Consider the following 26,217-nt stretch of genomic DNA (forward strand, 5'->3'; position numbering starts at 1 on the left):
TCATATTTCTTCTGCTTCTGCCCTTGAGTCATCCAGTTTCATGGAGTACTGGCTTATTTAGTGGAAAACACATATATACATACACACATAAACATACATATATATGTATACTCAGTACATAAAATTCCACAGTGACGGCAGCATTGTTTCTATTCCCATTGCACACAACAGGACCTGTTCCAGTTTCCTCCCTTCTGGTGACTGTGGCTGCCTTCTCGGATAGTGAGAAGCCTGCCTCTCCTTTTCCTTACTAGGTCTACTTTTCACCAGTCCTGTACACAGTCAGTTTCCCATGCTGCTGCCACCCATCCCCAGAACAGCACATACTGTCTGAGCCCAGAGAACAAGAAGCTCTGAAGCAAATGGAGCTCATTTTTACTTTCCAAAGTATTTCCAAGTTGGACTTTTCCAAGTTTAGATGTTGGGAGAATGAAAAAAAAAAAAAAAGCTCCCCTGAGGCCACATGCAGAGGAAGGGCTGTAGACACAGACTGACTAACATTCTGCTTCCTGCTTTTTATTGACTTTTTTTTCCAGGTGTAGGGGTGGGATGCAGGTTGGGAATTGTTGATGTGCAGGCCAGCCTGGGGCTTCCATACAGAGGCTTTGAGAGGATTCCACCATTTGTGTCTTTGTGATTGCCTGCACTGATGTACAGAGCAAGGAAAACAGAGCCTAGAGGTGGGCTTTCCAAGCTCCCTGGTCACACCTTAATCCTGACCAGGGAAAGCACCAGCTCTTGAATGTCAGTTGGAAGCCACTGGCTTTCTCTGAGGGTCTGCTGTGCAGCAGCCCCTTGGGTGAGGTGCCTTGGAGGAGGCTGAGCTGGACGAGGCTCCCGGATAGGGAGTGCAGCCAGAACTTGGGGACCCAGAAGGAACTTGTAATGCTGTGCTTGCCCCTAAGACCTGAGCTGAACCTTCTCATAAGCCTTCTGAATATCGTCTTTGTAAGAAATTGGACGCTTTTCCTTCTCTTTTTACATTCTTGCTGGTTTTTTCATATGTCTTAGTAATATATTTCATTTTCTACCCATCCACTCTCCTTGCTCCTCCCCATTCTGTCAGGGGAGAATTCATAGATGTCATTGGTCACAAATCTACCCTCCATACTTGCCAAAGTCACAAACCCACTTTCTGAAGGGTTTACAGCCATGTTTTCAGTCACAAGACGTGTCATCGGGCATGGCTTCCCCAGAACACACCCGGAAGGAGATGTTCTTCAGATCTGGCCGGGGCTCGGCTAAATCAGCTTCACTTTGTTTTCTGATGACATTATAAACTTCTAGGTCAGGGCTGTTCTCTTGGTGAGGAGTGGGCCAAATGGTGTGCTGCTCCTTTGTGGGAGGGTCTGTCTGTTCCCGTTTTCTAGAAGAAGAGAACCAGGCTGAGTATCTGGGACCAGGGTCCTGAGAATGTCCCTGTTCCTATTGAAGTGGAGGAAGTCACCTCAGGAAGTCAGCTCGCTCTGCTTCTCACCTACCTACCCCAATAGGCTTTGTTGGTCAGGTAGGAGACACCCCAGAAGACTGCTCTACTCAAGGTCTACTGTTTACTGTCGTGAGTTTGGGTTTCAGGACTCCTTGGAGAATGTGGGGCCAGAAAATAGTGAGAAAAGAATTACACTAAACCAAACCAAACCGTAACCAACTGAACATTAAAACACAAAACTCATCTCTAAGCAAAATTAGCCATATTCTACCATAAGTATAGACAAGAGTGAGATTAATATTGTCATCGATTCTGTCACCAACAGAAATCACATTCCCATACCACATGAGTTATTAGAACTGCTTTGAAATATTTTGGGTTCACCTCTACTTCAATATTAAAATTGTACCTACCACTAAAAGTCACTAATAAAGAAACAATACATCTTGGGAGATATTTTTGCTAAACACTGCAATAGTTTAATTACTTCTTTCTATCAATGCATTTTGTTTGTAACACGTAAAAATATTGTTTAAGGGACTGGGGATATAGCTAAATGTATACTTGGCTGGCATGTTGGAAGCCCTGAGTTCCCCAGACCACTTAAAAAATAAGGAAGGAAAACAGGAAAAAGGACAAATAGACCAGACAGAGACACACAGAGAAAAGAGAGAGAGACAAGGAAGAAGACAGAGACACAGAGAGAGACAGAAAAAGAGAAGAGAGAGAGAGAGACAGAGACAGAGAGAGAGAGAGAGAGAGAGAGAGAGAGAGAGAGAGAATGATTATGAGAGAGAGTATGTCCCCCAGTTCTGGCAAAGGGACAAATGCATTTAAAAGTGGAAATCAAGAACCAATTGTAGATAAGTCATTGGAAAATATATCCGTAATTGTTTAACTGAAGTCTATTTTAAATGCAAGAGAACTACCAACAAAAATGATTATAGATGTGACTAATACTTTTGAGTGTTTATTATATGCTTGTTTTATATATACACACACACACACACACACACACACACACACACACACACACACACACATGTGTATATATATATTTTCATTGCTTAAATTCATAATAATAGTTTGAGGGGATTATTGAATGAAATAGGTCTTGCATTGGAATTTTACAAATGTATTTCAAACTGCTCATCAAAGTGAGTCTAACTTAAGTTGGACTGATTTTTCTGCTGTAAAAGAGAATGCTAGCCTCCTTGAGTGTCTGCCTTGATGCTGGGGAACAGCAGTGTAACAGAGAATGGTTGCATGTACTTAAAATACATGAGCACGTGATCCAGATTACATACAGAGGCTGCCTATGCTACCTAGTTTAGCTTCTTTGCTACAATACACTTTTGAAATAATTTAAAAGAAAAGTCAGTTTAAAAGAATTTGGCTGATTCATTGTGAATAAAGTGGCTTTGTGTCAGATGCTTCCCAGAATCCTTTGGAACACACAGTTTTCATGTGGCCCATTAGTCATTCCTTACTCAACAAACATTTTTGGAACGAGGACCTACATTTAGGAGAACACTTTACTGTGTGATCCGTGGGTGCACAGGAAGTGAATAACACTGTTTTACCTTCCACTTTTCTTAAAAGTCTTCCACGCACACAGAGACGAGAGGGCATGGGGCTGCTATCTTAATCTTACTCAGCACAGATGCTCAGAGAAATGCTGTTAGTTTGGCACGTGGACCTCGTGTCCTGCCAGAATTACTCTCAGTTCTATAGTGGTCCTTCTCTTGGAGTTGTCATGGCTTTTAATGATGTCAACCAGGACTCATCTGAGTGCAGAGGGAGCAAAGGTTTGCATGATGAAGGTTCTACTTGCCTTCTACAGATCCAAACCCAACACACGGCTGAAGTGACCACAAGTAGGAGGAAAAGGGGAATACTGGGAATTAGGATATAGGCAAGATTCAAAGCAGCCTCTGAAAAAGAAAAAGATCATATATTAGCTTGGTGATCTCTCTCTCTCTCTCTCTCTCTCTCTCTCTCTCTCTCTCTCTCTCTCTCTCTCTGTGTGTGTGTGTGTGTGTGTATTTGTATAGACTCTCAGTGTCAGAACTGAATCACAGTAAAACATTTCATTTCCATTTAACAATGTGATAGAACTTCCAGCTAAGTATGAAAAGTACTAAATGATTAAACTGAGGCACAGAGAAAAAAATTTTTTTTAAGTTGCCCGGTGATGAAACCACAGATTTCCATCTTGAAACTCAGGGTAGGAGTGAAATCGAAGGTCAGTATCACTCTAGTGTATCACCCCAACTATCTTTTACCTTTGATGATGCAGGCTTTAGATGTTATCTTTCTCGTTTCTTCAGTTTGATCCACTGATAAATATTGATCCCAGATGGTATGTATCATGTCTAGGGTTATTTCACTCTTGTTTTTCTACATCCATTCTCCCAGCCTCTGTCCTACTCCACCTCCCATGTCAGGAACATTCCTAAGTCTTTGCCTTTATAGAGACAGGACGGACTTTCACCTCCGGTCCAGTCTTCTTTCCCTCAATTGTCTTAGCCTAGCACCCAATGGACAACTCACTGACGTGACTTGCCGTTTAGTACCGTGTTTGCACTATCACAGATGCTTTCCCTAGTTCCATTTTTTAGGAGTTGTATGGAGAGGACAGTAGGAAATGTAGCCATGGGTGATTTCTAGTCAAAGGAGTTCATTATCTACTTTTCCCAAGTACCTCTGCGTTCTTTGGTGTCTATTTCCGGAGTTTCTTCTGGAAGTATGGGTGCTGCTGGCTCAGTTGCTTCACCTGAGAGAGATACACATGGACTTGAGAACTTGAAGGAAGGTGCTGTAGTCCAGACATGCTCTGAGGTCTTGCCACTTGTAGAGTGGGATGCAAGAAAAGAGTAGCAATGTGACCAATGCCATTTATGAATACAGCAACGTACCAAGTGTTAGATTTGTTGCAATAGGGGGTTTGTCTCCATTGTTTGTGTGTGTTTCTGTATGTACTGTGTATGTGTGTGAAAGAACATGCATCCGTGTGTTTTATGTATGTACAGAGGCTAGAGGTTGATATCAGGTATCTCCTGCTACTGTTCCCCACCTTGTGTTTTGAGACAGAGTCTCTCTGCACATGGAGCTTGAGATTCAGGTAGATTGCCTGGGAAGTAAACCCTGTCTCTGCCCCCCCAGCAATGGGATGAAATGGGAATATCACTGTTCCAAGCTTTTTGACACGGATTCTGGAGATCAAACTCAGGTTTTCATTCTTGAGCACTTTACCTACTGAGCCACTCCCCCAGACAAGTCTTTATATTTTTGGTGAGACCTTTGTTGCCAATGATTGGGCACCAAAGCAGCCAACATGCAGTTGGAGTTGAGCAACATAAAGGACTAAAATGCCTGGGGAAAGGTACAATGACTCACTGCTAAGATCGTAAATGACCAGTTAGGCTTATTTCTTATCTTATTTGAATATATTGACTATAATGATGGTGATGATGATGGTGATGGTGGTGATGGTGGTGATGATGATGGCGATGATGACGGTGATGATGATGGTGATGATGATGGTGATGATGATGGTGATGATGATGGTGATGATGATGATGCAGCATCCAAAATGGAATTTTCAAACTATAACTTTACAGTTTTGACAGATGTGGATAACAGTGGGCAGAAAGTGAGAGCTATGAGCTAGCTGCCACAATTGGATGTGATAGATATCTGTCCAGCTTGCCTGGGAAAACACCAGTGGTCTTCCTGCTGAGCAATCTGTTCTAAAGGCATGGTTCTAAGTCTATAAGGAGGGCTGTGAAACGTCCCAACGTAACCCAAATTTCATATGACAGACTCACCTCCAGGACTAAGAGAGGGTGTTGTACTTGGTTTATCTGCAGCAGAAAAAAACCCAATATTTACATTTTTCCTCCATCTTAATGAAATCAGCTAGTGTAGCATTGATTCCAATGAACTCTAGTATCACTATAGTAGCCATTATTAACAGATATTGCAGGTAAGTTCCTTAAGACAAAGAATTTGTTGCACATAAATATTAGCCTTCCTTCAGCTTTAGTTCAGTGATTTTTTTTAACATTTAAGAACGTTGATCTTAGGCATTCCAGATGCACAGAAGAGTAGAACGCTTGCTTTAATATTGAGCTCCTGTGTGCCTCCGCCTTATCAGCATGGAGCTATATGGGCTCCAGCATTGATCCCTACTCCCCGACTGCAGTTCCTGGCTGGGATTGTCTTAAGTGGTCCAAGATACTTAATCGGTTCATACTGAGGCCATTTCAGAGAGCAACAAACACTAGGTCTGTAAGATGTAGAAGTCGGTGAAGGATTGGCCAGTTTCAAGTCAGAGACTCGTGATTGACTTTGAGATACTTAAAATATCTCCAAGAGCTTCTAAGTCAGATGTTTCTGCTGTTGGCTGACCTTGTATTAGCATGGGGGTCTCTTATGCTAATCAGATACCTGGAATTCATAGGAGCATGGAGGTTTTAGTGAGACAGTTGTCAGGTCCAGATATCAGGAATTTTATTCAGACAGGGAAGTAATGATTGACCATTTTTCTTTATATATGTGTGTGTAAATATGATAAAAGTCCATTTATTCACTGTTAAACCATAGCCACATAGAATACTATGCAATACTGGAGACCGTTCTAAGCATTTTATAAAAACAGTCTTAATCTTGATAACAGACTTAGAGGGGAGACTTATCATTATTGTTCTGATTTTGTACACGAAGAAACTAAAATACAGGGGTTTAAATAATCTACTTAAATTTTATAGCTAATAATTAGCTAAGAGATATTTTAACTAGCTAAAGATGACATAATTGTTCTACTTAGCAAAGACAATAAAACAAAATAACAAAAATATGAAAGAATCTAGGTCAGTTTTTAATCTTCTGATAGTCTGTGATCACCATATCATGTCTACATGCACATATGTAAAGAAAGATGAATCATTCTGACCACTGACATTGTGGCCACGAGCATAGAACACATCTGTGCACAGTGGCTATGAGCACAGCACATCAGTGCACAGTGGCCATTATTTCCTGCATGGTATCTGCCTCACCTCATATGATTTCTGCCTCATTTCTACTGAATGTTCCTGTCTCTTTAGCATACATTCTGGCTAGAATGCCACCAATTCCATATGATCACATTCTGAAATCTAGTTTTAGACACAATCACTCACTCTCACAGCCCCTTACCAGTGTTTCATAATGTTAGGAGGGTGTTGGACCATGCTGTGGGAATTACAGAACTATTTTGTCTAATTCATTGAGTGACTAGAAATGTATGCCTCCAGACTTGATGACCCGTGTTCAGGGAAAAGACAAGTAAGTAGGCGTATAAACACTCTGTATGTGAGGCAGTCTGAATCCTCAGAGGCTTCCAACAGGACTTAAAATTTTTGTCTTGAAATCATTACGAATTTATAAAAAATTTTGTAAGACTGTACAAAAAAATCTGAACATATCTTTTATAATCATTTTGCCATTTGTCTATTTATCATTTATATCTGTAAACACATATATACATGTGTTTATATGCATATATGCACATATCTTTCTTCTCTTCAGAGAGTAAGTTCCTGATATGACATGGGACCCCTCTACTACTAATGACTTTGATCTCACAACATAGTATAATGGTCACAGCCAGGGAATGGACATTGATAAGTTGCTGTCATTTAATCTACAGAACTTATTCACTGCCAACTGACACAGCTACACTACACCTAGAACATCATTAACATCATTGTTATCACCATCCTCTTGGGCTAGGCTATGCTCTAGGGTGACTTGTTGTATTTAGTTGTTAGGAGAGAAGGTGATGCTTAACTTGAAACCTGAAGGGTGATACTGAGTTGGCTGGGGAAGGGGGAAATGTTTCAGGCACAGGAAGTAGCAGATAAGAAAGAGCTTTCAAGAAACTGCCCCTGAGTTCAAAACTATTGGAAAGGAGTGAGGAGAGGAGCTGAGAGTGCTGAGAGGTGAGGAGAGAAAAGGAGGCAGGGCCTTATCATGAGGGTAGCATAGTAAGTCCTGTACAGTAAGCTGAACGAATTTATCTGTGGGTATATGACTTTGCAAGGGTTAAGTGTTAGTGCTTCTCCATGTGCCGCCTGCCCTGTATAAGATCTCATCTGTATGTCCTGGGAGGCTGGTCTCCATAGACTGTTTCAGGGCATCCCTGTTCTTTGGTGTCTTGTTTGTCTTAGCCAATGGGAATCAAAGACAGGGGTCAGAAGGTAGGGCATGCAGAGGTCATGGTACGCACTCTTCATGCTCATCCTCCTGTAGGGATGGTTTGTCAACGGCTGCACTCCGTGGCTTCTGCTTCTGTTTTGAGGTCCCTTTCTCTGCACCTTGCTAAAATGATTCCCTTGTTTTGATCATTTAAGCTGAGTTGTATAGTGCTTCCAATCGCAGATAGACCCTGGACACTTTATCATCTCCTGCTCCTGGTCTACACCGCTGCAAACAGCCTTTTAGTATACTCTCTTTATTAAACTCTTAGGGTGTGCTGCCCTTTTCACGCAAGAACTCAGTCAAGCTAATTCGGGTAATAACAGAAGCTAGAGGTGATTTGTGTCTTCTTAGAAAAGAACCAAGTTTAAGAAAAGTATAAAGGGATGTTAAAGCAAATTTCAAAATCTCTCATTAAGAAAAACTGTTAAAGAAGCTGAAACATTTCAGCCATGAAGACAATAGAATTTAATAAACAAAAACGATGGAAAATGTAAAGTTAATGTGTAAGTAGTGCTTTCTTTTGCTCTCTGAGGTGACCTCCTAAAGCAGTCCGGGGCTCTGCAGCCTTTCTACTTTAGGCAACTACATGTGGTGGGGAGAGACAGGCCATTGGGAAGAGTTCATCAGAGGCTAGAATAGGTGAGGAAGACATGTTCCAGCACAAAATTATCACTACAGTATAATGTGGTTCAAGGAGTTAAAAATAGCAGAAGTATTCGTTTCCCAACTGTAATGGATACAACCAGCAAGTCATTCTACTCCTGCAGGGAAAGACTGTGGAATTGGGACTAAGCGGTTGGCTTCAGGGAAGTGAGAAACTTCAGAGACAGATCAAGGATGAGTTTATGTTTAATTCTAAGTCAATTTTAATAAAGGAATCTGGGAACTCAGAGTAAGAACAAGTAAGGCTTGTTCTCAATTCCAACTCTGCAGATCTGAGCAAATGCAAGCTAAATTTGCAAGGCAAATATAAAGATGCCAGTTGGCTTGGGGACTTTTAAACGTATTGAAGTGCCCGCTGGGTAAGACTGCCAGTGACGTTGGGATATTTTGTCACTTGCCTTCTCATTCCTATGTTTCTTTAAATTCCAAGAAATAATCTCACATGGCTGCTAGAGTAACTGTCGGCTTATTCCAGGCTCCCACAGCTGACTGCACAGGAAATGGGTGAAGGTCTGCGCCTGTTCACAACAGAAGCCTTTACTGGGCAGTCACTTAAGTCTACCTTCTTATCTTAAGTAGATTAGATCCTTCCCTTTCTCAGCCCTTCTGTTGCATCTGATAGCCTCTCCTTTGCTAGAACTATTTCTCAGTGACGAGGCGTTCTTATGCTTCCATTGACAAGAATTCTCAAAGTTTAATGTTTCTGGCATTTGCAACAGGCTTCCTCAGCGAGTATAGAACAAGTTCTTGGTATCAGCAGCTGTTTGTGAAATGGGGAAAGAGGTTGGAAAATTAGCTATCTAGTTGGGGGAACGAGTCATTACCATCAGAATATTTGCAAATGAAATTGTTCTTCTTGTTGCACCGGTCATCATTCCACTGGAACATGTATGGGCCCCCGATGCCAGGAGGCGCTGATGGCTGATGGTATATGGTCACACAGACCTCCTTCTCACAGGAAGGCTCATCCTTATACCAGTTCCTGAAGGAAAAAGAATGGACAACAGAGACCACTGGAGAAACATAGCATAAGGCTTAAGTGTCCTTTTGCTTTTTCTCATCAGGTATCATTGAACCATAAATGTCAGATTCTGCTTCTGAACATGACACAGAGAGATTGAGGAATTGAAGCACTGCCAACAAGTAGAGACACATGCTGTTGATCCAGTGTGGCTGTCACAATCAATCACCTGACATTTGCCACAGCCTCTCTGCAGGGAAGAATATATTATGTTCTTAGTTCTGCAGAATAATTATGAGGAATAGGAGCTGGCATGGAGCTACTCTGGAAGATCTTAACGCTTGTCTTCTTTCTTGGCTTTATCTGTTTTCACAGAGATAGGACATACGAAGAAGAGAAATGGCATATGTCGCTCAACTCAGGTTGCTTTCCTATCTCCCTCTACCACACCAGTCCCAGATGACCCAAAAGAAGATGAAGAATCTGAGGGAGATTCTCCAAAATCTAGAGGCTGCCAAAGTAGGAGAGGGGCTGGGGAAGGGGGCAGGGGGCAACCTGTTTTTTGTTAGTTTTCAAGTCACATGCACAGGATCAAGGAAACAAGCCTCTTTGTGTCCACTATGAAGTATCTTTCTTTTGCCCCTTTAACTCTTTGAAAAGGTTCATTGTCGCCTTAGCTTTATGATCCAGTGGTTCCTGGAATTGAGTGAGTCTAAGTTTTCAAGCACTTACCCCACCTGCCAGCTGGGGGTTGGGCTTTGTAAGTTGCCCAAGTACCTGGGCTTCGTAGGTTTCCTAAGTACCCGATAGGCTTCTGCCAAGGGCTAGGATCCACTTCTCAGACGATCTAGACAGTCTTCTCTGCCTATGTCGTCCCAAGCCCCTGCTCAGGAGAGTTAGCTAAGAGACTTGTCTTCTGGTAGTACCCCCATATGACTCTGCTTTGGTCCTGTCTTACAGTCTGCAAAATGAAGAGCCTTTTTTGCACCTACTGTGTTGAAAGAGTTTCTTGAACAGCAGCCGAATTCACAATAAAGCTGTGGACATGATTATGCTGGAACATCTAGGGGCTCTTGGGAGAAACTGGGCTTTGTGTCTCATCAGTTACCTGCAGCCTAACTGGCCTTCCCTACAGCTTTATGGATTTATGTTGCTTCATCAGAGAGAGAGAGAGAGAGAGAGAGAGAGAGAGAGAGAGAGAGAGAGAGAGAGAGAGAGGAGAGAGAGATTTATTGATTGATTCCTCGAAGAATATTGTTGGATTTGAGCCCATGTTCAGACTCACAACTCACAGATAAACTCGCAGAGGCCAGATACCTAGGAAGAAAATCCTACAATTCTATAGCAGGTGCCTATTGTAAGAAATTCCTCTATTCTTTCTCCAGAAGGAGTTTTGGCAAGTTAACCAAATAACCATACACTTGTGAAAGGGGCATGCCTAGATATTGCTGGAATTGTTAAACATGGGGTATGAATGGGCATTGATGTCATCGAAGCCATGTATCAGAATGGGAGCACGTTGGGGCAAGGCATGTAATCAGTCTCCGTGAGACCTGACCAGTGGACATTACCCCAGTTCTAAAATATATGAATTGGCTCTAGCTTTTCATTTGCTGTTGTAAGACTGAGTTCATGTAGTCCATCCAGTTGGCCCTTTAGCCAGCTCAGACAAATATGAACTTGAAGTCCTGATCCTCTGGAGGAGGGTTCCTATTATAGGTCTGTGTGCTCCATTTTCCTATTTTTAGGAGTTGTTGGGGTGGAACCCAGGGCTCTGAATAGCCCTGCTTAGTAGCTGGTATAGTTCTGCATTGGCTCCTTGGGCTAGCGTAGTGCACAACGTCAAGCATACACCTCTGAGACGTGTTCCCTTCACCAAGAGCATCGTGTCCAGAGATAGACAGCAGGAAGCAGTGATGTCTAGGGCCTGACAGTGCAGAGTGGTGCCTCCCATCCTATCTCTGCTGAGTTCCTTGTCTGACTCCTGAACAACCCAGGCAGATCCCAGAGGACTGCATAAGAGGAGCACACACCGACCCTGCAGAGCTTTCCATGTGGCTGACGTTCTATATGTGATAGGCTTGCTTCAGAAGTATGCAGGTCTGGTTACCACATTCCAGAGGCTCTAAAACAGCTCATGTTCCTCGGGAATGGGCAACAGCACACGGGTATAGTTTAATACCTGGATTTCCTATGGATTGTGAAGAAAATCACATCGGCCCATTATACTGCTGAAGAGTGTGCCAGTTGCACCAGATGAGTACGAAAGAATTTAAAACAAAAAGGATCGTATTTTGGAGACCTTAGTAAGACTCGTGCATTCCAGCAGGTTGGAGAAACACTGCTGGAACTGTCAGGACCTATCATTTCATCAGACTATATGGATATCTAGTGATCTATAGAATGCCAGAACATCCCTTTCCAATTAAATAATAAACTATTATATCATACAATAATTTAAAGGAAGCATAGCACGTGGCCAGCCTTTCTGGGTTCTGGAGGCTTCATATTTCTCACCTGAGAGCATTACTGTAGTATGACAGTATGACCAGTTTTGAGTGAGGTCAAGGCAGAAAGGCACTTTAAGGCTGGTCTAGGCTGAAGCATTTCTTATAACTCAGCTCGCACCCCAGTGCATGGAAGCACTTGTGACTAGTTGATACAGTCAGCTCAAGCTTGGTTCATGGGAACATTTGCCAAGTGCAATCAGACAACCTGACATGACCACGAGCTTTACTGCAGCTGCACTAAGAGGAGGCCTTGAAGGCCAGTGACAAGGGGACGGCCCTCCCACTGGCTAGAGCTTTAGTTAGGATACTTCATTAGCCACTTTATATGGTAATAGAAGTTTCAGACATACAACATTTTGGGGAAAGCATATGCACAATAACGACCAATAAGAGTATAAAAGAAAAAAGATGAAGCCAGGAGACAACAATATCCTGAATAAAGCAAACTGAGCTAAAGAAGTGAGTGTGAAGTCTGATAACTTCTTATACTGTGATAAGCTCACCAGGGAGCATCTGCCACAGTATTTGTACTAAACAATCAGGGAGCCAAAATGAGTGGACATAGGTGAAGGCAGCCAGCTTTTCTTAGCCACGCCAGTGGTAGCTCAATAGATAAGTTATGGAGGCTCTGAAGGGCTCAACAGCTTGGCTTCCACATAGTAGGACTGTTGTGGCTGTGACTGCTGACAAGGACGCAGCCTTCCAGCATCAGAGCAATACTAAGACTGTTGCTAACTCCAGCCTGAGAGGTTCATGGTGACTCCAGAGATGCCAGTAGGCCAGCCACTGAAACCAAGAGGGTAGGGATGATACTTGGTAGCAAATTAGCCACATTGGACCCTGAAAGGGCTAGTGACTCATTTTCATAGAATAGACACATCTATTCTTAGAAATAGATACATAGAATAGATACAAAAGCATTGAGCTTGCTTTTTCTACCTACCAGTTTTAGTCAGATCCATGACCCAAGGGTGTAAATAGTATTTTAATCTATCAAAATAAGACCCCACATACAGTCTCATCAGGAAAAAGGCCTATTTTGTAGCAAACAAGATATAAGACTAAGCCCCTGATCATGGGAATTACTTGTCAGATTACACAGGACATCATCCCCAGACTGCCAGTGTGGCTCATGGATGAGCTTGTTGAATACAGCTGAAGCATCAGCCTGGATGTAATTGAATTTTGGAGAGGGACATCATTTTTCAAATACTGTCAAGCACCAGAGTCCATAACTCTGTATCTCTACAGAGCCAAGGAATAAAGGCAGCAGCCCCTTGGCTGGGTACCATCCCCACCTGTGGACTTTGTATTTTCCATCTCTGCAATGCTATGATCTGGGAGTCTGCAGGCACTTAGTTTCCAGAGGGGACTACTTTTGCTAGGTGACATACCAAGTGTCCAACTGAGCCGTAATCCACGGTTGCCACTTGTGGGGGAGGTCTCTCTGTTCAGAGATCAGCAGACAAAGGGAGATGTCAGTATCTCGGGCAGGAGGATATTTACATAGGAGGAGCTGGCTTGCTGCTGTATGTTATCAGTAGGAAGAGGTTCCACATTATATACTTCATTTGTCACATCCTGCTTTTGAAAGTCATTGAGAAAATACATGAACTCTGGGCTGAGACGTGCAAGTTGACTGGAGGCTCACATTCTTCAGAGCTGATGGTATGGTTATGCTACTTAGTGAGCCACTGAGACCAGCAAAAGGGGTAGGGTATGTTATGGGACAATGAAGATGCAATGCCAGCCAGTGTCACTTGTGGCTCTAAGACCATCTTCATTGATTAAAATATTCTTCCTACTCTGAACCTTCCTTTTCAAAATTTCTTCCAGGAAGAGAAAGCTGTTGAATCCTGGGGGAGCTTCTCTTACAATTTATGTAAAGATGAGATCTGATAAATATAATCAGTATACATTCTGAGCTAGCATGACGTCTTAGTGTAACAGATAAACTACCTTCAACTGTCACCTAAAAATATTTATTTTACATGTATAGGTGTTTTGACTGCTTGCACACTGTGTACCATGTGCATGCAGTGCCTGCAAAGTTGAGAGAAGGGCTCTCCTGGAGCTGAAATGGTAGAGACAGTTGTGAGCTGCCATGTATGTGCTGGGGACTAACCTGGGGCTGCTGCAAGAGCAGCCACATGTATGTGCTGGAGCAGCCATTGCGCTTAACTGCTGCGGTACCCTCTACCCACATGGATTATCTCTTCATCTGCCTATGTTTCCCACATCATTGTCTAGGCGACTCGGTTTCTCTGTTGGGAGCCTGTGTTAGGTCTTCTGCGTTTTGTCTTTGAGGCCTTTGTATTTTATCATTTATGTATTAAAATTGACTTACAACTCTCTATCATACAGAGATTAACTTTTTGAAGATTGTTCCCTGTAGGTTGACGTTGTTATGTAGGTGAAGGCAGACACAAGATAAAACAAGGCCTGTCACTGGGTGAGAAGGAAGGATGGGCGGGAACAAAGGTTTAGAAAGAGGAGAAGGAGCAGGAGCGAGAGGAAGAGAGGGGAGATCATGGTGGCAGATGTTAAGATTCTTCTCTGTGCATAGATACAGGTCGTTATGAATATTTTTAAGGGATGCGTGTGCATGGGATTTCACGGTGTCTAGATGGGCACGTTACATTTTATCAGTTCGATCAGAGGTGTTTATGGGGTGTGTTCTTTCATGGGGCGACTTAACTAAGCTCAAGAGAAGGTGCGGTGGTGGGATGCACCAAGCCCTGCATGGAATTGGGATGTGAGCCTGGTGTGGTAGCAACCTGTCAAGGGAGCTGTGAGTGAAAGCAAGGCAGCGTGGCAAGGAGCCAAGCTGGAATGGCTCATGGACTGCCCGGGTCAGAGAGTACCATGAGGCCAGCATGGAGCTTCTGAGATAAAGACACCCCGCAGTGCCGGTGCTAGCGTAGGATAAAAGGGTTAGCCAGTTTTTTAATATTTACCAGGACAGTTCCCTCCTCTCCTGTGTTGCCTCACAATGATGACATTTTAAAAGTGTTCTTCTGTGTCCCTGTATCTTTAGGAAGAGATGATAATAATGTCACTGTGGGGTATCCGTGCTCATCAGGGTCTTGATGCTGTGAGTTTAAGAGTTTCCTACAAACTGCAGCTTTCTGAAAGTCTCCACCCTTGGTCAGTTGCTAGGGTAAGATACTATCTCTGATTTTTTTTTTTTTTTTTTGTCATTTCTAACTATTCCCTGTGGTTTGGAGTCCTACCCTGGTCCCACTGTTAGGAATCGTCAGTTTCTCAATACAGTCTTACCTCCAAGGGTCGAAGAGTCAGAAGCACAGACCGTGAGGCATGGCCATTGGAAAACATCCGCTGGGCTTCACCCTCCTCAACAGTGCACTCTGGGCCCAACTCAAGGCTGAGTTTGCCACCTTCATTATACCGCTTTACTCGGTGGTCACTCTGTTGGTGCTGCCACCACAGCTCTGCCTGGACCTTCTCATGAGTCTGACACCATGGGCCCTGCTTGTCTCTTTTCCGAGCTCTGTGAAGGGACTCAGCTGCTGTGGGATCCACATGCTTACCTGAACTGTGACAGGCTTCCATCTGTCCAAGCATAAAGGTCCTGGCAGGCTGTGCTGTTGCCCTGTTTCTCCTCCAACCTCTTGAGGCCAATCCAGAAATCACCATCAGATGCCTGGAGGCTTTTAATGAAGTTCTCTATCAACCTCTGCTCATCTTCCGTTTCTATGCTGGCTAGCTGTCCTCCATCCTTCATACAGGCTTCTTTGGCTTCCTCAAAGTCCCGTCTTTGAGAGGTGTCACGGGAATAAATGAGTTTATAGCAAGGCCTCCGTGTCCCTTCCCGGCATAACGGCTGCCCTAGAGAGAGGGGGAAGGAGGAGAAAGAGAAGGCAACCTGTTTCAGTGCTCCAAGAAAGTATACCAGAAACATCTGAATGAGGCTGTCTCTGGGAGGAGTTCTCATTGTCCGTCTGCCGACTGTTATCTCCCAGGCTATCTAGGGGAAATTAGTACTCTTTGTCACACAAAGTTAAAGTGATTTTAAACGCTGATGCCTGTATTGTGCAGGGGACCCATGTTTTTGTTCCAGTGCAGATTTTAAACAGAGTAGGTAAATATTTACGACTTCACTTGATATGTATAAATAAGACTTTCATGCTCTTAGGGAGTCTTGTGGAATTATGGGCTTTGGATAAGAGTTGCTGGTAAGTGCTTCCTTCACTACAGAGGGGCATTCTGAAGTCAGTCCTGGATTCCTCTACCCTGAAGTCCCCTGTCTCTGCAGTAGAACTAACTTACTCATCTCCAGTGTGAGCAGAAGCTAAGAGCATTCATGGGGTTTTCTGCTCCTGATAGTCAGATCTCCGACCTAAAGACAATAGCTAGAGTTTACAAAACTTTTTCCATGTCCTGTGAGCTATGGTAAAGGTTTTATAATTTCCTTTGGCCCTCATAACAGTCTTTCATGTCAGGACTCTTTATAAGAGAAAACTGAAGCTCACAGAAAGCAATTTGTCATAAGCTATCGGAAGCATTGGCAGTGGCAGAATCGGCATCTGAGTGTAGAGTCATAGCAGAATCACTGTCCTGCCTTGATGGTTTTCCACTCCCTGGCAGGCTCAGGTTGCCTTGGGAGCCGATCTCTCATTTGATTGTCACTTGAAGGATTTAAGACTGGATCAGAAAAATGGATGAGGTTCCACTGCGTAGCAAGTAAGTAGCAAGGTGTTCACTAGTACAGGCTTCCCTAGCTTATGCTGCAGCCTAAAAACATCCCAGTTGTCAGGGACCGGAAGTCTGGCCTATGTAAAGCCAGAACCCTGCCTTGAGCAGATTCCTGAGAAGGGCTTGACCTTTTCAAAGAACTTGTCCCTGGAAGAATATTGCCTCATTGTCTAAAGAGAATATCTTCTCTGGACAGAAGGCGATTTTGTGACCCCGGCCGGGGAACCAAGCGGACGGACACCGTGGACTGACTCGAATCGGAAGTGAATGCACTGTGTTGCAGCTCATAGATCGCGCACTCTCGCCACTCACGAGAGAAAGTCCAGAACAGGTAAGAAGGACTTCTGTCTTATTAGGAATGGGCCAAAAGCTCTCTAAGGAAGTGGTCTTTGTTAAAGACTTGAAGGCTTCCCTCAGGGAAAGGGGAGTTAGAGTTAAGAAAAAGGATCTTGTTAAATTTTTTATCTTTATATCTGAAGTTTGTCCTTGGTTCATTATTGAAGGACCAGATATTAGCCCCTTAAGGAACTTAATAATGCTGTTAGGACCTATGGCCTTAATCCCCCTTTTACACAATCCATGCTTGAAGCCCTCTCAGGAGGTGGATACCTCACCCCGGGAGAATGGTTCAGAGCAACTCAGGCAGTTCTCTCTCGAGGACAATTTTTGTCATGGAAAGCTGACTTTTTCAACTGCTGTCAGACGGGAGCAGGAAGGAATCAGAAAGATCCCTGGGCTCCAGAGGCAGCTTGGACCTTTGACAAACTTACTGGACAAGGAAAATATGTGTCAGAGGGCCGTCAGCTCAGGCTACCTATAGGCCTCTTGGCTCAAGTTAAAGAGGCCGCCCTGGGGGCCTGGAAGGCTGTCCCCCTCTAAAGGGACCCTTACAACTCCCCTCATTAAAGTCATCCATGGCCCTCAAGAACCGTTTAGTGAATTTGTTGCTAGATTGCAGGAGGTTGCAGAAAGGGTTTTGGGTCCCGGAGAAGAGGACAATAATCTCCTTAAACAAATTGCTTATGAAAATGCTAATTTGGCTTGCAAGTCCATCCTTAAGGGACAAACAAAAAATAAAGTGCTTCATGATTTGGTCAGGCTTTGCACCGATGTTGATATGTTTTCGCATAAGGTTATCCAGAGCATCAATTTGGCTATTGGAGTGGCTCTCCAAGTAGCTAAAGGCCCAACCTTCCATAAAAATTGTTTTAAATGTGGTCAGCCAGGACATTTTGCTAGACAATGCCCATTGATTCAGAGGAGGGACCAGAGAATGAGAGACTCTTTGGATAAGATACCAGCTCTCCACCTCCCTGGTCCCCTGCCGGCCACACAATGCCCTCACTGTAAGAGAGGAAAACATTGGGCTAATCTATGTCACTCCAAAAGGGACATTTCTGGTAATCCCCTCCCGCCCCTTCAGGGAAACGGGTGGAGGGGCCCTCCTGGGGGATGGGGGCCGAGAACCATTCACTTCCAGCCCACCTCCACGGCCTCTCAGTTACCTGCCCCAGGGCCAGGCACTCCCCTCCCTTCCTCAGAGCTACCTCAGGAAGCCCAGGAGTGGACTTGTGTGCCACCGCCGATACAGTATTGAAGCCTGAAGACGGTATACAAATTGCTCCTACTGGAATGTTTGGCTCCCCCCACCCCTGCCTCCTAATACCTTTTTCCTGATCATGGGACAAGCCTGGTCTGCCCTGCAGGGGGTCATCATACACCCCACGGTGGTCAATAACGACTACACCAGAGAAATGCGGGTACTGGCTACTGCCACCTCTGGCCCTATGACCTTAAAGGAGGAACAAAGGATTGCCCAGGCTCTCCCCCTGCCGTCAGACCGGCGCTACCCGTCTCTCCAGGACCACCGTGGTGCTACCCAACCTGGCTCTTCTGATGCTTTTTGGGTCCAGACAATTACCCATGAAAGGCCTTCTTTTAAACTAGACAACCAATGGTTTCTGGGCATTGTTGATACTGGGGCTGATGCTACTGTCATATCTAAAGATCACTGGCCCTCATCTTGGCCTCTTCAGCCTTCACTCACGCATTTGCAAGGGATCGGCCAATCTAAAAAAAACTCTCCAAAGTTCTAAGTACCTAAAATGGGAGGATTCTGAGGGGCACTCAGGCTTGATCCGACCTTTGTCGTCAAAGCCCTCCCGGTAAACCTTTGGGGCTGTGATTTATTAACTCAACTGGGTTTGGTTATGTGCAGCCTGAATGAGATTGTTACTCGACAAATGCTTCAACAGGGATTCCATCCTGGAAAAGGCTTGGGCAAAAAGGGACAAGGAATAAGAGCACACATAATACCTTCTCCCAAAAACGATCGCACAGGATTAGGCTATCAAAATTTTTCCTAAGGGCCACCTCACCACCTGCACTGCAAGCAGACAAAAGATGGACAAAGCTTGGAAAGATGACAGAGCTGTCTGGGTTGATCAGTGGCCCCTTTCTAGTATCAAAGTGACTGCTGCTCTTGAGCTTGTGCAGGAGCAATTGACTGCAGGACACATTGAGCCCTCCACCTCTCCTTGGAACACGCCTATTTTTGTTATAAGAAAGAAAACAGGAAAATGGCGGTTATTACAAGACCTCAGAGAAATAAATAAGACCATGGTTCCCATGGGGGCATTACAACCTGGCCTTCCTTCCCCTGTGGCTATCCCCAAAGGTTATTTTAAAATTGTTATTGATATAAAAGACTGTTTCTTTTCCATTCCATTACACCCTGAGGACTGCAAACGTTTCGCTTTTAGCGTGCCCATTGTCAACTTTGTGGGCCCTATGCCACGGTTCCAATGGTGAGTTCTACCTCAAGGCATGGCTAACAGTCCTATCCTCTGTCAGAGATACATTGCTCAAATTGTTGACCCCTTTCATCTCCAATTTCCCTCTCTTTATATTATTCATTACATGGATGATATTCTTGTGTCAGGAAAGGACCCTGAGATGGTCCATTTAGCCTCCCAACAGCTTATAGAGGCCTTCCAGCAATGAGGCCTTCAGGTTGCTCCTGATAAGGTACAAATACATCCACCTCAATTGTTCTTGGGCTTTGAGCTCTTTCTACATAAAATTATTTCCCAAAAGGTACAGCTTAAGAGGACTTCCCTCCTTACACTTAATGACTTCCAACGACTCTTGGGCGACATTAATTGGCTTCGCCCTTACTTAAAGCTCACCACTGGACAGCTTAAGCCCCTTTTTGATATCCTTCGAGGCGACTCTGATCCCACCTCATCTCGTTGCCTTACTCCTGAGGCCTCTGAGGCCCTCTCCTTGGTCGAGGAGGCTATTGCTAACCAAAAAATTGCTTATTTTTTCCCCCATCATCCATTACTTTTTATAGTCCTCTCCACACCCCTTTCCCCTACTGCAGTTCTCTAGCAAGGATGTCCTCTCTATTGGGTACATTTGCCTGCCTCTCGTAACAAGGTCCTGCCGACCTACCCCTTATTGGTGGCACAGATTATATGTCTTGGGAGAGAACAGTCACATAAATTGTTTGGTAAAGATCCAGATGTCATGATTCTTCCCTACGGTCCATCTCAGGCCTCCTGGCTTGGTCAACACATGGACAAATGGGCAATCAACTGTGTTGCTTTTCAGGGTAAGATAGATAATCATTATCCTCCAGATAGATTAATTCAGTTTTTTGGTAAGCTTTCTGTTTCTGTTATTTTCCCAAAAGTTACTCGCACTCGCCCCCTGCCCAGGGTCCATCTTGTTTTTACTGACGGTTCCTCTAATGGCCAGGCCGCCTTTTCCATTAATGGCAAGGTACATCAAATATCTGCTCCCTCGGACTCCCCACAGTTGGTAGAGCTCCGAGCTGTCCTTGCAGTATTTGAGACCCTACCCAGATCACCCTTTAACTTGTACACAGATAGCTCTTATCTTGCCTTTTCCATTCCCTTGCTAGAGACGGTACCTTATATTCGGCCCACCACCAATGCCGCTCTCACCCCTTTTATGTGGGACATGTCAGAGCACATTCAGGCCTACCGGGCCCCCTGGCTGAGGGCAACGATGCCATAGATCGCATCACCCGACTTGTAGCCTTGGCCCAGGAGACTTCTATAACCCCTTTGACCCTGGCCCAACAGGCACATGATCTACACCATCTTAATGCACACATCCTTAGGCTTAAGTATAAGATCACCCATGAACAGGCCCGCCAGATAGTTCGTAATTGCAAAGGCTGTGTAACCTTGCTACTTGACCCTCATCTGGGGGTCAACCCCCGTGGATTGGTCCCCAGAGAGCTTTGGCAGATGGATGTTACCCATATCTCCTCCTTTGGAAAGTTAAAATATGTTCATGTTACTATAGATACCTTTAGTGGTTTTCTTTTTGCATCCCTGCAGGCAGGAGAGGCCACCAAGCACGTTATCAGCCATGTTCTGGCCTGCTTGGTGGTGCTCCCACAACCTAAAATTATTAAAACAGATAATGGACACGGATATACTAGCTCTAGTTTTAAAAACTTTTGCTCCTAATTTGGCATTAAACGTATCACGGGCATTCCTTATAATCCTCAGGGACAGGGTATAGTTGAAAGAGCTCATCAAACCCTTAAAAATATGATCCATAAATTATAGTCAAATGGGGGAATATTATTCCCCCTCCCCGGTAATCACAAAAATTTATAAATCATGCACTCTTTGTCCTTAACTACCTTGTCATGGACAAGGATGGAAAAACTGCAGCAGACCGCCTGTGGCACCCCTATACTTCTTATGATTATGCACCAGTCCTATGGAAGGACCCGTTAACATCCCAATGGTATGGCCCTGATCCGGTCCTCATTTAGGGACGTGGATCAGCCTGCATTTATGATTCAAAGACTGGGGGCGCCCGTTGGCTACCCGAGTGCCTTGTTAAGGCCTTTAACCCAACCAGGGGACAACCCTGAGGAAAAGTCTAACTATGCTTAATTACAGACCATGTTGACCATGTTCCCCTTCATCTGGATCCCTGGAAGCATCATCACGTCTGCCCTTGCTACATCGCCTCATCAGATCTTCAACTATACCTGGGTGATTCTTAATGGCGCTGGATATGTGGTGTCTGCCAACTCCACCACCGCTGCACGAGTTCCCTGGCCCAAACTTGAGGTAGATTTTTGCAAATTAGCCCTAGGAGCTCACCTTGATTGGGGCACACCTGACATCTTTACCCCCAAGAAAAAGCCCTGAGCTGGCAGACCCCAGTACTTACCCGGGTTGCAGTAATACACTCAGAAGAGCCACATTGGCCCTTCAAACTGGGGGAATTTATTTATGCCCTGCTGGCCACAGAGATCGTACAAAGGCCAGGGGCTGTGGGTATGAAACTGATTTCTGCTGTGCCTCCTGGGGCTGTGAGACACTGGACACACGTACTGGAAACCCAGCTCTTCCTGGGATTATATCACAGCTAAAAGAAAATTCCCCAATGCCTGGGTCACCAGTCCAGGCGGACAACCCCTCAATAGCATATGCTCCGCGGACTTGGACCTGAACGGGTGGTGTAATCCTCAGATCTCTTTTACAGAAACAGGGAGAAAGGTTAATTGGGAACAGCGAGGTTTCGAGTGGGGACTTCGCTTATATAAACAATATAGAGACTTTGGCCTCACCCTAAAAATTAAATTGCTTAAAACCCGGCCACAAACACCACCACCATAGGGCCCAATACTAACTTACACCCTGCACCCAAGGTTGGGTTACATTCGAGAGATTATCTACAGGCTACACCTCAACCCAACAATTCATCATTTCCTTCCACCCTTTATCAACCCGCATTCCCTGATGGGCCCCCCTCTACTGTTAATATGCTCATAGAAATGCTTAATAGCTCCTTACCAGCCCTTGCCAATATTAATTCTACTATAGCCCTAGATGATTGGTGGATCTGTTATCACTCCTCCCCTCCCTTTTACGGGGGACTAGCAACCTTTGGGAACATCACCTTTACTAATGAGACCCATTCCCTACACTGGTCAGCAAATTCTGAACCAACAATAACCCTCTCACAGGTCTCTGGAATTGACCTCTGTCTATTAGGACCTTATATGATTCCGCCCTCCCCCCTGACACTTACTTGCAATAAGACTGTGGTGGTTACCACGAAGACCAACTACATTGCTGCCCCTAAGGGCACTTATTTTGCCTGCTCGGCAGGCTTAACACCTTTTGTGGTAACATCTACCTTTTTGATAGAAAAAGATTATTGTGTCCTTGTCCTCCTTTTCCCACAATTAACTATTCATGACTCCTCTAAGTTCCTGCAGTTCTGGGAAAGAGGCACCTTCACGAGTACGAAGAGAGAACCCATCACCGCCGTGACTCTGGCAGTACTCCTAGGTCTGTCAGCTGTGGGGACAGGAACCGGGGTTGCCTCCCTGACCACCTCCCAACAGAGTTATCATGAGCTCAGTGCCGCCATAGACAGGGACATCAGTGAGCTTCAACAAGGAATAACCTATCGTAAAGATTCAGTCGCTTCCTTGGCTGAGGTTGTTCTACAAAATAGAAGGGATAGATTAGATCTTCTCTTTCTCCAAAGGGAGGGCTCTGTGTGGCCCTCAAGGAGGAGTGTTGCTTTTATGCTGATAAGACAGGGTTAGTAGAGAACAGCCTACAAAAGTTAGAGAAGGTCTACAAAAGAGACAAAAGGAAAGAGAAAAGAGTGAAGCCTGGTATAAAACTTGGTTTTCTGCCTCTCCCCTGCTCACCACTCTTCTACCCAGTATCCTGGGTCCCTTTATAGGACTCCTGCTGCTCGTCTCCTTTGGCCCATGGGTGCTTAGAAAGTTAACTGATTTTATCAAGGCCCAGGTGGATTCAGCTACCAAGCAGGTCTCCACCATTACCACCGCCTCCATTGTGAGGAGGCTGATACTCCCCCTGGGTCGCCCATGGCTGGCCTTGACTTCTCCACCCTAAATACAGCCTGTAACTCAGGCTGGAAAATCAGTCGCTGGTGGAAGCGCCAATGACGGGAATATTATGGTGCCACATACCAGGCGCACACCTCACCACTGTGAAGTAACCCTACGACGGGATCAGCACGGGTCCATGATCTGGGTTGCCCACTCTCACAAAACACACACGTATAGCCCAGAACGGTGTGTTAAAGCAGAAGATTGTTACTAGCCTTTGGGGTGCAGTCCTAACTGGAAGAGTGGTTCACCATGGCTGAGCTGGGCACTCTGTGAGGCGCGTCTGATCTATCTCAGACCACTACTTCCACCCTGGCGGAAATAATGGAACTTAAGTGAGAGCGCCAGACATGGGGGCAACCTGTGTAGCCTAGACACGGGGCTTCACCAACCAGGTGCTGGTTGTGGATGCATATACCCCAGATCTTCCTCCCACTGATGATAGTTTAAGAAAGGCGGAGATGTCGGGGACTAAGCAAAGCTAGAGCCCTGCCCCGAGAAGATTCCTGAGAAGGGCTTGTCCTTTTCAAAGAACTTGTCCCCGGAAGACTGTAGCCTCAGTGTCTAAGGAGGATATCTTGTAGTTTAATGATTCACCTTATGTCCTTGGGCACTTCCCACGCCCTAAGCTTCAGTTCCTGCTTCAATTCCTGCTTCAGAGCTTTAAATGCTCTACATTCTTCTCAATAAACAAGACCTTGACAAGGACACTGCTTGGTCTCGCTCCTCTTTCTCACCCATTCCTCCTCAGGTTTGGATCCCCCTGGGTTCCTGTAAATTACGAAGCCCCTGCAGGCAGGGGCGCCCAGTCACCCCTCTGTTCATTGAGCACTTATTGGGGAAATCCCCTTGCCTGGTGTGTTAGGTATTGAGAATACCGAAATGTCAGTTCCTAACCCACAGGAGCCCAAAGCACGATTCTGGATCTAAGGTACAAAAACGAAAACCAAGTTTCAACGAGGGACTCGCCCTGTAATAAAAGAGCCAAACTTCAGGCTACTGGTGTGAATTGTTGTCATGGAAAGGGGCATAAATGATTTCTTATTGCCAGACCTTCTGGAATGTTTTCATTTCCTCAACATGTATTTCAGGTCAGTAGAAAGACAGACAATGTTGACTGTGTCCAATCTGTCCAGCACACAAGTCACACTCAGTGCTGTCTCTGAAGGAGCAATACAAGGCTCTCCCCAAAACTCCACACTTCGATAAATCCTCAGTGTGCAAGGAGCTGGGAGCATCCTCTACTGCCTCCCTGTTACCAGGAAGAGGTGTCTAACAGGCAGGCTCCCAGGGGATGAGGAAGGCTCAGAAGCTGGGCTTCTCACCAGGGATGTGTTCCAGAGGGGAGAATGTAGGCCTTGGAGGAAGGCAAAGGGCCTGAGCCTTCCCAAACCTGGCACAACAGAAGCGGGGATTGATTTTACTAGTGGTCCCACCTTTCCAGGCCGGACTGCCAAGAGAAAGCTTGACACCTTGATAGAGTTTCCTGTATGGTCCGGGCTGGCTGCATATGTCCAGTGCGTGCCAGTGAGTTCTAGGGAGTACCAGAGCTTGGGAGGAGGCCCAGGACCCATCTGGTTCCCTGCCTTCAAGGAAGTGTCTTTCTTTTTCCATTTGCAGGAAGGGAAGGGCAGGAGGAGGTCTCCTGTCACAAAGTGCAGAGCCATGCAGCCCTTACCCTTTCAGCAGCTCCAGCTCCTCTGAGCCTACACCCCTCCCCACCTCCTGCCAGTTCCCTCCTCCCCTGCCCTCCCTGTTCCAGGCATTCTGAAAACCAAAGTTAGATTTCTTAAATTAGACCCTGGCTAGAATACAGTGGGCATTCCCATTCTCCTCCATCTCTTGGCCAAAGGAACCTGATAAAAAGGTACTGACCGCCCCTCACCCCCAGTCCCTCCTCCAGCCCTTGCAAGACCTAGTGAAAGAGAAAGAACTCAGGGGCACTGTACCTCCTCTGGGTCCAAGTCTGAGGCTGCAGTCACACACACACACACACACACACACACACACACACACACACACACACACACACACACACACACACACACACACACACACAGGAAGGAAGCAGAGAGTCATTCTTGGAGCCTGGCAAGACTGGTTCCACACTAACTAGGCGCCTTCCCAATCTCCAAGGGCTTCCAGGCCAGCCACCTTCCCCTCAGAGGAGAGTATCAGGTACCATTCCCAAGTCCAGCACTGACTGCCTCCACTTCAAGGATCCAGGGAGCAGGGTGCTCAAGGCTCAAGGGGCACTCACTGGAGCAAGTTTCTCAACTTCCCCACCCAAGCTACATCCTCCTCATCCCTGGTAACCCTGGGGAGAGAAATGACTTCTAGCGTTGCTGGGTACCCAGGGGTGGCCCCAGGAACTGGAGCTGAGTCTCATTTTTGCTCCCCTGGAAGCAGTGAACTCAGGAAGGCTTATTGGATCCTGGGGTGGATCTGGGGATTGTCCCAGTACGCAAAGGGTCAGAGAAGGGGTGCAGTGGCCCTGAAGCAGTCTTCCCCTGCTGAGGTTTACTGGGCGCATCAACTCCAGGTGCTCGGGCACCAGCCTTCTCCTCAGGACCACACTCACCGCTCAGCAAGTGACCCTTCGAATCCCTCGGTTTGGCCAGCAGCACCGTCAGCAACATGGCCTGCAGCGCTGCTCCGGGTTGCATGGCTGGACTCCAGTGCCTCCTGACACTCCGGGACTAAGGCAGAGAAGTGGGCAAGCCGGCGACTGCTTTGGACAACTGCAACCAAGGAAGCTGCA

General features: G+C 45.4%; 2 protein-coding genes across 2 annotated transcripts in view; one reads left to right on the forward strand and one right to left on the reverse strand.

Moving 5' to 3' along the window:
• Positions 1-500: 500 nt before the first annotated feature.
• On the reverse strand, positions 501-26,217 carry Layn (layilin). The gene is given in 9 exon segments (XM_032910354.1): positions 501-1,161; positions 1,163-1,366; positions 3,264-3,363; positions 4,134-4,205; positions 5,260-5,295; positions 9,163-9,320; positions 15,361-15,658; positions 25,406-25,422; positions 26,034-26,217. Coding segments are annotated over 9 exon segments (1,128 nt in total). The 5' UTR covers positions 26,123-26,217; the 3' UTR covers positions 501-1,007.
• Positions 9,780-26,217, forward strand: part of Btg4 (BTG anti-proliferation factor 4) — a 67,338-nt gene continuing 50,900 nt past the window's right edge. The window contains exon 1 of the mRNA XM_032910355.1: positions 9,780-9,818. The gene's annotated coding sequence lies outside the window, so the exon portion shown is untranslated. The remainder of the gene's footprint in view (positions 9,819-26,217) is intronic.

Source organism: Rattus rattus, chromosome 8 (assembly GCF_011064425.1).
Source record: "Rattus rattus isolate New Zealand chromosome 8, Rrattus_CSIRO_v1, whole genome shotgun sequence".
Classification (NCBI taxonomy): Eukaryota; Metazoa; Chordata; class Mammalia; order Rodentia; family Muridae; genus Rattus; species Rattus rattus.